This window comes from Saccopteryx leptura, chromosome 4 (assembly GCF_036850995.1).
Source record: "Saccopteryx leptura isolate mSacLep1 chromosome 4, mSacLep1_pri_phased_curated, whole genome shotgun sequence".
In the NCBI taxonomy this organism is placed as follows: Eukaryota; Metazoa; Chordata; class Mammalia; order Chiroptera; family Emballonuridae; genus Saccopteryx; species Saccopteryx leptura.
Window position 1 is genome coordinate 221,885,789 of NC_089506.1, and position 14,570 is coordinate 221,900,358.

At 56.2% G+C, this 14,570-nt stretch overlaps 1 protein-coding gene across 1 annotated transcript in view; it reads right to left on the minus strand.

Annotated features, from left to right (window-relative positions):
- Positions 1-983: 983 nt before the first annotated feature.
- HS3ST2 (heparan sulfate-glucosamine 3-sulfotransferase 2) overlaps positions 984-14,570 on the minus strand; it is a 74,430-nt gene continuing 60,843 nt past the window's right edge. Inside the window, exon 2 of the mRNA XM_066383425.1 lies at positions 984-2,085. Coding sequence (XP_066239522.1) covers positions 1,467-2,085 — 619 coding nt within the window. The 3' untranslated portion in view covers positions 984-1,466. The remainder of the gene's footprint in view (positions 2,086-14,570) is intronic.

Below are 14,570 nucleotides of genomic sequence, written 5' to 3' on the forward strand. Positions count from 1 at the left end.
GACACCCACACCCTCACTGACACCCACCCTCTCACTGACACCCACACCCTCACTGACACCCACACTCTCACTGACACCACACCCTCACTGACACAACACCCTCACTGACACCCACACCCTCACTGACACCCACACCCTCACTGACACCCACCCTCTCACTGACACCCACACCCTCACTGACACCCACACTCTCACTGACACCACACCCTCACTGACACAACACCCTCACTGACACCCACCCTCTCACTGACACCCACACCCTCACTGACACCACACTCTCACTGACACCCACACCCTCACTGACACCACACTCTCACTGACACCCACACCCTCACTGACACCCACACCCTCACTGACACCCACCCTCTCACTGACACCCACCCTCTCACTGACACCCACACCCTCACTGACACCCACCCTCACTGACACCACACCCTCACTGACACCCACACCCTCACTGACACCACACCCTCACTGACATCCACACCCTCACTGACACCACACCCTCACTGACACCACACCCTCACCACCCCCCCAGGCTGTCCCCAGCACACATCTATACACCCTCACTGACACCACACCCTCACTGACACCACACCCTCACTGACACCCACACTCTCACCACCCCCAGGCTGTCCCCAGCACCGGCCCCCAGGGTGCAGGGAAGGCCTGAACCCAGTCCGCCGTGTGGAGAAAAGCCCAGTGCTCAGGACATGAGAGAGCCATATTTATTTCACATGGACAAGCATAATTGTGTCGCATGCTGAATGTGAAAGCTCGTGTGAGGCACGTTACCCGTAACAGCAGAATTATGTGCTTTTTCTTCTTTTTTTTTTGTCCACAGGGAGCCGGGAGACAGTCACCCTTCAAGCAGAGCTGAGACCACAGGCTTAGAAAGCTCTGGGCGATTCCATCACCAAAGGACTTGTCTCTGAGGAGTGGCCCCGGGGGTGGCGGGGGTGGGGTGGGAGGGGGTGCCACTCTGCCTCTCGTGGTGAGGTCAGGAGGACGAGGCTGGTCTCCCATGCCACCACCCAGGGCGGCTCGGCAGAGGTCAGCTTGGAGGAGCAGTCCCGGACACGCGGGCATGACCACGCTCACACTGGGGTGGACAGTGACAGGGACAGCGGCACCGTCCCCACTCAGAACAGCTGTCATAACCGGGAGGCCATTCTTCCTAAAGCAGTGTCCCCGGGCAGCTTACCGGCCGCAGGGGAACGGTCTGGAATCGACCAGACAGGCCCGAAGCAGGTGCACTTTGCCCGGACAGACCGACCGGGAAGAGAGCTGGAGGCGGGGACGCCGTGGTCTCCTGGCCTTTGGCTGGGCTTCTGGGTTCCAGGGTGGTGGGACCCAAGGGGGGACAGGGGGCTGGAGCCCCCCGGGCGGGGGTGAGGGGGTGACGGGCTCCCGGAACAAACCTCCCGGGCGGGAGGGAGACCCACAGGGGGCCCGGCGGGCGGGGCTCATTCCCACCTGAAGTCCTGCCCGACCGTCTCGTAGAACTTGATGTTGTGAGGCCTGTAGAAGTCCCGGAGCTGGTCGATGACCTCGGGGTCGATCTGGACGTGCGCCCGGCCCTTGGACTTGCCCAGACAGCGGGGCAGGAGGTTGGAGGCCGTCCTTCTCAAGCAAGGGAAGCCCTTGGTCTTGTTGAAGTAGAAGTGCTTGTCGGTGATGAACCGCCTGACGCCCAGGAAGTCCTGCACGCGGCCCAGCTCGCCGGCCGGGTCGGTGATGAGCCGCTCGCCGCTGACGAAGAGGATCTGGGTCAGCGGGAAGTAACGCAGCCAGCGCTCCAGGTGCAGCGCGTACAGCCCGATGCGGATGGCGCTCCAGGACGCGTCCACCAGGCCCAGCGTGCGGTTGCGGAAGGACAGGCCCTCGAAGGTGGGGATGTCCGGCTTCTTGGACAGGGTCTGCGTGTAGTCGGAGATGGCGCGGGTCACGGGGTTCCGCACCACCACGATCAGCTTGGTGTGCCGGGACATGTTGAAGATCCGCCGCGGCGCCTCCTGCGTGACGAAGTAGCTGGGGGTCTTCTCCAGCGTGATCTGGCTGTCCCGGGTCCGGGGCATCAGGCTCCTGCCGGGGGAAGCAGATGCCATGAGACGGGGCTCCCCTCCCCCGGGAGGGGGCGGCTGGGGGTCCTCTCCTCCACCCCGCCTCCTAGTGGGGTCCCCTCCTCTCCCCTGTGACCTCTGGGGCTCCCCTCCTCTCCCCTGTGACCTCTGGGGCTCCCCTCCTCTCCTCTGTGACCTCTGGGGTTCCCCTGCTCTCCCCTGTGACCTCTGGGGCTCCCCTCCTCTCCTCTGTGACCTCTGGGGTTCCCCTGCTCTCCCCTGTGACCTCTGGGGCTCCCCTCCTCTCCTCTGTGACCTCTGGGGGCTCCCCTGCTCTCCCCTGTGACCTCTGGGGGCTCCCCTGCTCTCCCCTGTGACCTCTGGGGCTCCCCTGCTCTCCCCTGTGACCTCTGGGGCTCCCCTGCTCTCCCCTGTGACCTCTGGGGTTCCCCTGCTCTCCCCTGTGACCTCTGGGGCTCCCCTCCTCTCCTCTGTGACCTCTGGGGCTCCCCTGCTCTCCTCTGTGACCTCTGGGGCTCCCCTCCTCTCCTCTGTGACCTCTGGGGGCTCCCCTGCTCTCCCCTGTGACCTCTGGGGGCTCCCCTGCTCTCCTCTGTGACCTCTGGGGGCTCCCCTGCTCTCCCCTGTGACCTCTGGGGCTCCCCTGCTCTCCTCTGTGACCTCTGGGGGCTCCCCTGCTCTCCCCTGTGACCTCTGGGGGCTCCCCTGCTCTCCTCTGTGACCTCTGGGGGCTCCCCTGCTCTCCTCTGTGACCTCTGGGGGCTCCCCTGCTCTCCCCTGTGACCTCTGGGGTTCCCCGGCTCTCCCCTGTGACCTCTGGGGCTCCCCTCCTCTCCTCTGTGACCTCTGGGGCTCCCCTGCTCTCCTCTGTGACCTCTGGGGCTCCCCTGCTCTCCTCTGTGACCTCTGGGGTTCCCCTGCTCTCCCCTGTGACCTCTGGGGCTCCCCTGCTCTCCTCTGTGACCTCTGGGGGCTCCCCTGCTCTCCCCTGTGACCTCTGGGGCTCCCCTGCTCTCCCCTGTGACCTCTGGGGTTCCCCTGCTCTCCCCTGTGACCTCTGGGGCTCCCCTCCTCTCCCCTGTGACCTCTGGGGCCCCCCTGCTCTCCTCTGTGACCTCTGGGGCTCCCCTCCTCTCCCCTGTGACCTCTGGGGCTCCCCTCCTCTCCCCTGTGACCTCTGGGGGCTCCCCTGCTCTCCCCTGTGACCTCTGGGGGCTCCCCTCCTCTCCCCTGTGACCTCTGGGGTTCCCCTCCTCTCCCCTGTGACCTCTGGGGGCTCCCCTGCTCTCCTCTGTGACCTCTGGGGGCTCCCCTGCTCTCCCCTGTGACCTCTGGGGATCCCCTGCTCTCCCCTGTGACCTCTGGGGCTCCCCTGCTCTCCCCTGTGACCTCTGGGGCTCCCCTCCTCTCCCCTGTGACCTCTGGGGTTCCCCTGCTCTCCTCTGTGACCTCTGGGGGCTCCCCTGCTCTCCTCTGTGACCTCTGGGGCTCCCCTGCTCTCCCCTGTGACCTCTGGGGCTCCCCTGCTCTCCCCTGTGACCTCTGGGGGCTCCCCTCCTCTCCCCTGGCGAGGGACCCACTATGTCTCTTGCTGCTGCTGGTGGTGTTTAGTCTTTAACAGCTTTCTCTAAGACAGGACATGCCTATCAGGATGGGTGAAAGCAGGAGAGAACAGCCCGTGAAGACACTCAGGCAGACCTGCGTGCGCTCAGAGGGACTCCCAAGGTCATTCTAAGACCACGCGTTGACGTGACAGAAGGCAAGACACAGCACCTTCGCCGGATCTCCCGGAGGCACCGAGCAAGGCAGAAACAAACCCCCTCTCGGAGGGCACTGAGAAACGCCTAAACAACGAACACCGTGGCTTCTGGGAGGGGTCAGAGCAGGGGCAGTGGTAGGAGGTCAGGGGTGAATGACCATGACTTCCGTGACATCATTTTTCTTACGCCGCCTGAAACTGTTAACGCGGTTAGGACGCGGTGAAGAGATACCAAGGAAGGCGCTGAATAGCGTTCTGGCCAAAGAGTTTTCTCCAAATACTGTACATGAGAAAATCTGTTTGGTTTTTTGGGGGGGTGGGGGGTGGGGGGGAAGGCTCATTTTATAGGAATATCCAGTGTTGCAGAACTGAGTTCCAACCCCCTGTGCTGCGCACCTGAAACTCGTGTAAAATCACATGGAATGTAGGGGGCAAGGGGGAAAGTGAACAAAGCGAAGGTATCGGTATCCTCTCATCATGGAATTAACCGGTCACACGGCAGGAAATCTCAGCTCAGCTCTATCCCTCCCCCTCCCCCCCCACACACACACACAATGTCTCTTCCTGCTGATACAGACTCGGAGCCCAGGGTCAAGCCAGTGCGCCCCTGAGCAGAAGCCAGGCCTCGCAACCTCTCACTCCCTTATGTTTTAGGGTTTTTTTGTTTTTTTTTTTTGTTTTTTGTTTTGTATTTTTCTGAAGCTAGAAACGGGGAGAGACAGTCAGACAGACTCCCGCATGCGCCCGACCGGGATCCACCCGGCACGCCCACCAGGGGCAACGCTCTGCCCACCAGGAGGCAATGCTCTGCCCCTCCGGAGCGTCGCTCTGTTGCGACCAGAGCCACTCTAGCACCTGGGGCAGAGGCCAAGGAGCCATCCCCAGTGCCCAGGCCATCTTTGCTCCAATGGAGCCTTGGCTGTGGGAGGGGAAGAGAGAGACAGAGAGGAAGGAGGGGGGGGTGGAGAAGCAAATGGGCGCTTCTCCTATGTGCCCTGGCTGGGAATCGAACCCGGGTCCCCCGTACGCCAGGCCGACGCTCTACCGCTGAGCCAACCGGCCAGGGCCTTATGTTTTAGTTTTTGTTTATTTCTTGTGACAGAGACAGAGGGAGGGACAGATAGGGACAGACAGACAGGAAGGGAGAGAGATGAGAAGCATCAACTCTTCTCTGCGGCTCCTCAGTCTCCTTCGTTGTTCGTTGCAGGCCGGGGAACTCGGGGATTCGAACCGGGGTCCTCCGCATCCCAGTCCGACGCTCTATCCATGGCGCCACCGCCTGGTCAGGCGTTCCCTTCCTCCTTAATTCCCTGGCTCTGCAGGAGATTCTCAGGGGTGACGTGGAAGCCCCTTCCCAGCGGTGTCTCTTTCAGACCTTGATGGAGGGGAACACCCCTGGCTCCGGGTCATGACTTCTTTCTGAAGGTCATGTTTTACTTTAAAGTAGTTTATTATTATTATTAATTATTTTTTTTAATGCTGGCCACCCATTAGACCACCCAAGGAATTTTAAAACATACAGATATCTGGGCCCCATCCTGGACCAACTGATTGAAACTATTTGGGGTTGGGTACTTTTTTTTAAATCTCCTCATGTGATTCCAATTGAAGGCAGAGCTGAGAACCACCGATAGAAGGTTGTGCCTCCTAACCCTACGACAGAGCAAACCCCCAAAGCATTCGCCCTCACGTTCCTGGGGAGCCCGGACCCCTGGTTCCCAGTCTTCCTCATCTCGGATCCTGCCATCATGCCTCTCAGGTCCCCTGGCCTCACCCGGGGCGCCTGCGTCAAACCCGCCTCTGTCTGCGCCTCTCCTTAACCTGGCCGGCCGCACTGGGCTGTTCAGAGTCCCCCCCCCCCGGTTTGCATGTATGTTGTGTGTTTTGGGTGAAGCCCTCTGCAGCCGGTCAGGGGAAGTTCCTCCCCAGCTCTTAGCTTATTACCACCTCCTCCAGGGAGCCTTTCCTGGTTGTCCCAGTTTGTAGGAAAATGGCCGAGAGATTCAACTGCAGCCTCGAGAGGAGTCTTGGGCGCGGACTTCTGAACGCCAAGTCCTGCGGGGGCGGAACGCTGCCCCCACCAGCGCTACGAGGATTGTTTATAGGAAGCAGCTGATCCCGGTAGCCATTTTCCCACGTGCCTGGGGGGCATGGGGGAGGGGAGGGTCAGCTTTCTCTGCACCTGAATCCACTGTGGACTAATGTGACCCGGGCTCTGCTAATCTGCTTGATGAGCCAAGAGACCAATAAACACGATGAGGCTGCAGAGATCTGGGCTCTCGGTCCTTGAGGCCGGGAGTCCCCTGGACCCACTTTTCTCTCTGTTGTGTCTTGTGTGTGTTGTTTCTGACGTCCTGCGGCGCCATCCTCTCGGGCATGCCCACGGCAGAGCTGGTCTCGGCACTAGTTATTACCCCCTCCCCGGAAGAGCAAGGCCTTTGCCACCCCCCCCCCGCCCCCCTGAAGCTGTGGTACCCACTGCAGACATCGACCGTTTTCCACACATTCGCTGCATTGATCGTCACCCTAGAGTGTGTAAGGTCACGGAAGGCAGGGGTCACGACTCTCACCCCTCTCCCTGACAATGCTTGTCTTGTGCCTGGTATGTATTTATCCCGAACAAGCACTTATCGAGCACCTACGGCAGGGGTCCCCAAACTTTTTACACAGGGGCCAGTTCACTGTCTCTCAGACCATTGGAGGGCCGGACTATAAAAAAAAAACTATGAACAAATCCCTATGCACACTGTACATATCTTATTTTAAAGTAAAAAAACGAAACGGAAACAAATACAATATTTAAAATAAAGAACAAGTAAATTTAAATCAACAAACTGACCAGTATTTCAATGGGAACTATGCTCCTCTCACTGACCACCAATGAAAGAGGTGCCCCTTGGCCCTGGCCGGTTGGCTCAGTGGTAGAGCATCGGCCTGGTTTGTGGAAGTCCCAGGTTCGATTCCCGGCCAGGGCACACAGGAGAAGCGCCCATCTGCTTCTCCACCCCCTCCCCCTCTCCTTCCTCTCTGTCTCTCTCTTCCCCTCCTGCAGCCGAGGCTCCATTGGAGCAAAGATGGCCCGGGCGCTGGGGATGGCTCCGTGGCCTCTGCCTCAGGCGCAAGAATGGCTCTGGTCACGACAGAGCGACGCCCCAGAGGGGCAGAGCATCGCCCCCTGGTGGGCGTGCCAGGTGGATCCTGGTCGGGCGCATGCGGGAGTCTGTCTGACTGCCTCCCCGTTTCCAGCTTCAGAAAAATGCAGAAAAGGAAAAAAAAAAAAAAAAGAGGTGCCCCTTCCGGAAGTGCGGCGGGGGCCGGATAAATAGCCTCAGGGGGCCACATGCAGCCCGCGGGCCGTAGTTTGGGGACCCCTGACCTACGGCATGCCAGGGACAGAATGGTCGGCAAGGCGCTGACAGCCTATAAACCACAAGCGTGAGTGGGTCCCCTTTTCCTGTGTGAGGAGCTGCACCTGAGCCCTGCTTCCCATGAGGGCTGGTGGCTTCCCTCTTCCGGCCGTCAGAGCTCTGTCGAAACCCAGTTTCTGGGAGGTCCCCAAGGTCCCGGGCGCCGGGAAGGAAGCTGGCTTTTCCAGAGAACTCCCGGAGAAAGCGGCACCTAAGCCCCCCACACACACCTGGTGTCCCCGTCATTGGGTCCCCCCCCCCCCCCGCCTGGCAGGGCTGCTGTCGGCCCTGTTACGTCAGAAGGGAGTTGAGGGAGGTGTGAGGGCCGAGTCCCTTGGCTGGAGTGTCAGCGCCGTCTGTCCAGGCCCTGGCCCGTCCCCCGTCCCTCGGGGAGATGGTGGGAGGCGGCGTAAGCCTGTGCCCGGCTCTCTGCGGAGACCCCTGGCTTGCCAGTTCCCTCCGGAAACACCTGTTTCTTTCTCCCGCACCTCGTCTATGATGGGATTCGTCCCGGGTCCTGTCTCGTGACAGGTGGACACTAGAAAGGGGTTCTCCTCGCGTGACAGAGCCACACAGAGACCGCTGGGGGCACGTGGGCTGCTTCAGTGGCCGGCGGTGAGCAGGGGACTTGGAAGCCAAGAGCCCCAGGCTGGCGTGGCGTGCTGCTGCCCGCTGACCGTTAGAAACGGGCGCGCGGCCTGCTGGCCTGAGCTCAACGGCCTCCGGTTCCTCCACGCTGTCACAAACGGCCACAGTCCCTCTTTTTCTTCAGCTGAGTGAAATAAGCCAGGCGCAGAAAGACACGCTATAGGATCTCAGTGACGTGGGGACACTCTGTGTCGAGCTCGGAGCCAGGGATCAGAATGGCGGCTCCCAGGGCCGAGGTGTGTGTGTGTGTGGGGGGGGGGACAGGGAGGTGCTGGCCCAAGGGCACGGCTTTTCAGTTACACAATGAATCATCTTACGCCCGGGGTCTCCTGTCCAGAATGAGTGGCTGTCGTTAAGCATGCTGGATTGGATCCTTGGGAGTTGCTAAGAGACGCGGTCTGATGCAAGGTGAGGTGATGAATGCATTAACTGGCTGGATCGTGGTGATCGGGTCGTGAGGGGCAGGATAGTGTCACATCAGGGTGTGTGTGACTTTAAAAACATGACCCTCAGTGTGGAGCAGTCGCCCACACGGTCTGCTGGGGACTGAAGGCTTGCCTTCCTCCGCAGGCCCGCAGGGCGACGCCCCAACCCCCGGAGTGGCGGTATTAGGAGGGGTCCTGGGGGTGCAGCCCTCCAGAATGGGGCTTGGTGCCCTGGGAAGGAGAGACACGAGAGAAGTGGCCTCTCCCCTCTGCCGTGCGAGGGCCCGGCGAGAAAGCAGCTGTCGGCAAACCAGGGAGAGAGGTCTCACCAGGAACCACACCGGCCAGAGTTTTGATCTTGGAAAAGAAGGGCATGAAAAAAAAAAAAAAAGGCAAAAACCACAGTTCAAGTGTGGAAATGTGAATATTAAAAACCATTGGAGACGGGCCCAATGCCACATTTTAGAAGGACCCCAAGAAAGATTTCTCATATCTGTGTTTGCAAGACCACCCAGCACCTGGGGACGGAAACGTGTCCTAGGAAAACGGAGCGGTTCGGCGACATCAGGAAGATGCCGGTCTAAAGAGAACCTGAGCCATGACACTTAACACCAGAAGACACAGAGAGAATTCAGGAGAAAAGACATTCCGTGGGACAAAGTGCGCCGTTTGATATTGATCGAGGGCCCAATGCACGGCAGTGCTTGTGAGTAACAGTGTATCTCGGCTCCCGCTGGGGTCCCAGTTGACGGATAAACGGTAGAGAGTCAAAGTGTCCAGCGAAGAGCGTGAAGAGCAGGTGGCCAGCGACAAAGGAAGACGTATTTTGGGGAGAAGGGAGGGTGTGTCACTAAGGAGAAGAAAGTGGATTCTTGCCACAGAATCTTCCGGTCACCCTGGACCTGGAGGCAGCAGAACCCCGGGAGGGGTGAGAGGTGCAGGCAGAAGTCCAGTCCGTGTCAGAGGTCGGTAGAAAGAGCGCTGAGATTGTGGAGCTGCCCCGCCGGACAGCTGGGTCACCACCCTGCTCCCTCCTATCTGGGCAGAGGAAGAGGAGGAGGAGGAAGAAGAGGAGGAGGAGGAAGGGGAGGAGAAAGGGGAGGAGGAGGAGGGAGAGGAGGAGGGAGAGGAGGAGGAGGAGGAGGAAGAAGAAGAGGAGGAGGAGGAGGAAGAAGAAGAGGAGGAGGAGGAAGAAGAAGAGGAGGAGGAGGAGGAAGAGGAGAAGGAGGAGGAGGAGGAGGAGGAGAAGAAGGAGGAGAAGGAGGAGGAGGAAGAAGAGAAGGAGGAGAAGGATGAAGAGGAGGAGGAGGAAGAAGAGAAGGAGGAGAAGGATGAAGAGGAGGAGGAGGAAGAAGAAGAGGAGGAGGAGGAAGAAGAAGAGGAGGAGGAGGAAGAGGAAGAGGAGGAGGAGGAGAAGGAGGAGGAGGAGGAGGAAGAGGAGGAGGAGGAGGGAGAGGAAGAGGAGAAGGAGAAGGAGGAAGAGGAGGAGGAGGAGAAGGAGGAGGAAGAGGAGGAAGAGGAGGAGGAAGAGGAGGAGGGAGAGGAAGAGGAGGAGGAGGAGGGAGAAGAAGAGGAGGAGGAGGAGGAGGAGGGAGAGGAAGAGGAGGGAGAGGAGGAGGGAGAGGAGGAGGAGGAGAGGGAGAAGGAGGAAGAGGAGGAGGAGGAGGAGGAGGAAGAGGAAGAGGAGGAGGAGGAGGAGGAGGGAGAGGAAGAGGAGGAGGAGGAGGAGGAGGAGGAGGAGACGACGACACTTTGGAGCCACTGAGCCCAGGGTGAGACCCTGGCCAGACGCCGGCAGGCAGGCTTGGCTACTGCGAGCTGGCCCGTAGGAAGCCTCTCAGGGGAGACTGACCAGTCAAGATTGCGAGTGATCGCTACCAGAGCACAATTTATTAAAAGAGAAGCCGCCCTGTCCCATGGAAATCCATATCATTACATCTAATACAGAATCATACATAATTCAGCACAGAAGTGGGTCAAAGAAAAAAAAAAAAGAAAAGATTATTCTCCACGGATTCTAAAAAGTCACTCCGTAAATTCCACATTCATTGCTGATTAAAAAATAATAATAATAACCTTAGGAGCTTAGCTCATTTAAACCTCATGACAGTCAAAAGCACCTGGCAGGTATTGGTATTATCAATCTTATTATTCAGGTAAGAAATTGTGGCGCAGGGAAGTAACCTGCCCAAACGCCCAAGGAACTGATTGGGAACCCAGGCTCGAAGCCCGGTGGTTTTGACTTCAACAACTGGGCAGGTCACCTCCAGGCTGTGAGTCTCATTCATGTACAGCAACACAAAGATGCCTGCCAACACGATGAATACTTCATACTGTTTTATAATTTATAGACAGTTCAATTAAAACTTTCATAAACGGGGGTGAGGGGGTGGGAAATGGAAAGTGTCACCATATCAGAAAGACAGCTATTCTTCTCAAATTAATTTATCAGTCAAATGCAATTCTCATCCAATACCAAGAGGATTTAAATAATTGAATTTGACATTGCAACGATGAAGTTCCTTTCAGACGAATCAATTGCAGATAAGATTGTGTTAGAAGGAAGACTCACAGGCAGGAATCTGAGATTGTTACAATACCTAGGATAAAACCGTCATTTAAACCCTGTGGCTCAGGAACAGGTGAATGGATTATTAAAACAGAACTCAAATCCGTAACCAAGCACAACTGTCAGCAAAACACATGATAAAGTTGACATTTTTTTTTCTTTTCTTTCCTTTTCTTTTTTCTTTTTTGCGTGTGACAGAGACAGAGAGATAGAGAGAGGGACAGATAGAGAGAGACAGGAAGGAGAGAGATGAGAAGCATCAATTTTCTGTTGTGGCACCTTAGCTGTTCATTGATTGCTTTCTCATATGTGCCTTGATCAGGGGGCTACAGCAGAGCGAGTGACCCCTCGCTCAAGCCAGCGACCTTGGGCTCAAGCCAGCGACCTTGGACTTCAAGCCAGCAACCTTGGACTTCAAGCCAGCAACCCTTGGGCTCATGCCAGCGACCATGGGGTCATGTTACTGATCCCATGCTCAAACCAGCGACCTCGGGGTCTCGAACCTGGGTCCTCTGCACCCCAGTCTGATGCACTATCCACTGCGCCACTGCCTGGTCAGGCTACCGTTGGCATTTCAATCTGCTGGGAAATTATGGATTACTGGAACTTTACTGGGACAGTCAGCAAATCAGCTGGGAAAAAAATTTTAAAGTCAGGTTTTCTGATTCACACCTACATCAGGATTAATTCCAGATGAAAACTTTCTTTCGAGGTCAGGAAGGCAACGGAGTAAAAGATGGATGTGTGGGCTAACATGTGCACCCTCTGGAGAACTGGGAAGTGTTTACATCTGTGACGCCAAAGGAAGAAAACACAGACTTGACATGTGACCACAGACACGGTTGAAAGTTTGGAAGTTAAAAAAATCACCACAAGCCTGACCAGGCGGTGGCGCAGGGGATAGAGCATCGGACGCGAACATGGAGGACCCAGGTTCGAGACCCCGAGGTCGCCAGCTTGAGCGCAGGCTCATCTGGTTTGAGCAAGGCTCACCAGCTTGAGCCCTAGGTTGCTGGCTTGAGCAAGGGGTCACTCGGTCTGCTGTAGTCCCCTGGTCAAGGCACATATGAGAAAGCAATCAATGAACAACTAAGGTACCGCAATGAAGAAATGATGCTTCTCATCTCTCTCCCTTCCTGTCTGTCTGTCCCTATCTGTCCTTCTCTCTGTCTCTGTCACACACACAGAAAAATCACCACAAGGGTAAATAATATGTAAAACAACCCCCCCCACACACACAACTCTGTCTCATATAGAATAAACAACTAGTTACTATCTTTCATAAGTGGAATCCTTATAAATCAATAAGAAAAACACCCCAAGGGAAAACCAAGGAAAGGACAACATTCCTGAAAGAAGGTACAAAATTGGCAACATAGCCACATTCACTAGGTTTCAAAGAAACACAAATCCAAATACGACAGCATTTTTGAACAACCAGGAAGTTCAGATAGTTGCAGAAAGATGTATAGGACAGAAGGACGAGCAACACAGTGTCATTTCTTTAGAGCCATGAGAGAACAGAAACAAATGTACCTAACGCTATATTGGTTACATGATGGTTGATGCATTTTGTGAAATGCTGATGCTGTGATAATTAAAAAAAATTTTTAGAAAATGTTTAAGGCAATGGGGAAATGCTGGTATGAAGCTGTCAGCAGAAAATACTACGTATACATGATAACTGGTTCCCGTGTGTGTGTGCAAAGTTGTCTAAACCTGGATATCAAAAGGAAGAACGCAGTCACCCCCTGGTATTGACTCTAGCACCTCTCACTCTCCCTACTCTATCGTGCGGGCAAAAGTAGGTTTGCAGGAGCATGCTAAAAACAAACAAAACAAAACAAACTCAGAGTTTATTCCTCTATGATCATTTATGAATTATTGTATTATGTTTCACACACACACTGTAAACCTACTTTTGCTCACCCTACATATAAAAATATGCGACCAGCTGTGCGCGGTGACTTGTCCTGTGAGGTGCAGAGAACAGGCTGGGCTTTGCTGGAGCGAATCCTGGGAAACCTGTTCCCACTTTGCTCCAAGAGCACGTATAACTTCTCAATAAGACGCTCCAGTGCCGAGCCACGCTCCATTTCAGCCGCACAGAGTGCAAGAGCAACGTGGAAGAGTAAGGGGAGATGTGTGATGCTGACCCTCGCCCCCCCTGAACCTGCCCCTCCCCCCCCACCAAGAACACAGCGGGTGGCCCTGGGGGAGGGGGGCTGAGGGGAGAGCTGGAAGGAAACTTTTAAAAAAATTTTTATTACAGAGCCTTTTTGTATCCTTGGACCTCTTTTGTCAAATGCATTTTTTTTTTTTTTTAATGAGTGCAGAAGAGGAAGAAGAAAAAAAGACACAGGCTTTGGAAAAATTTTTTTTTCTTTTTGTCACTCAGCAGAGCATTCGGAAAGTCACTAACCTCTCTCGGAGCCTCTGCTTCTGCGTTCAAGGGGATAAAAATAAAGCCTACGGCGCAGGATTGTGGGGAGCGCTGGAGAGGAGGCGCAGATGCGGCTGTCCGAGTGTGCTGGCTGGCGCAGAGTAGGTGCTGGCGCAGAGTAGGTGCTTGTGAGACGTAAGGGTGAGGACTGAGCTCATACCTGCCCGAGTCTGGAGGGAGGACCAGAGCAGAACGCCACGACCCACCCTGGAGCCAAGCCAGGGTGCCCGCGTCTTGCTAACAAAGCCGTTAAATGTTCAATCGAGATACCTACCCAAGCTCAGAGCCCCGCGGGGCACAGGGAGGAAGTGCATTCTACCACCACACAGCTGCTCCTTCTCAAAACTGCACAGCTAATTAGCCAGAATCCTCGTCAGCCGTCTCCATGTGGACTCACACTGAGCATGTCAGCAAACCCTGGCCCTTTGCTGTTCAACACAGGCGCTTCCTTCTGCCCACGGGAGCCTCCGGCAAGATGCTGCGTGCCTGGGGAGGTGAGCAAGCAAAGCCTCACTTTGACTCAACCTGCTGGGAGACTTTCCTCAGCGCCAGGCCAGCTGGATAGCTCTTTAGAAGTAGAAAGGCACAAAGACTTAGTGACTAAACCCACAAAACTCCGGGCTGAGCCTGACCTGGCTTCCTTCCTCCCTCCCTTCCACTCTTCCTCCCTTCCTTTCCTTTTTATTCAATGAGAGGAAGGGAGGCAGAGAGACAGACTCCCGCATGTACCCCGACCCGGATCCACCCGGCATGCCCACCGGGGGGCAATGCTCTGCCCATCTGGGGCGTTGCTTCGTTGCAACCAGAGCCATTCTAGCGCCTGAGGCAGAGGCCATGGAGCCATCCTCAGTGCCCGGGGCCAACTTTGCTCCAATGGAGCCTTGGCTGCGGGAGGGGAAGAGAGAGACAGAGAGGAAGGAGAGGGGGGAAGGTTGGAGAAGCAGATGGGCGCTTCTCCTGTGTGCCCTGACTGGGAATCAAACCGGGGACTTCCACAAACCAGGCTGATGCTCTACCACTGAGCCAACTTGCCCGGGCCTGGCTTCTAATTCTAATTGATGCCCTGTTCACTGAGAAGTCCCAAGTAAGTTATTTAACCTCCTGAAGCCTCAGTTTTCTCATGCATTAAAAGGGACCCATTATGGTGCCTACTTTACAGGATTATTGTAAAAATTAGGGGTGAGGATGAGAATGAAATGTACTTTGCACAGTATCTGGTGCTCTGCAAGGCCTCA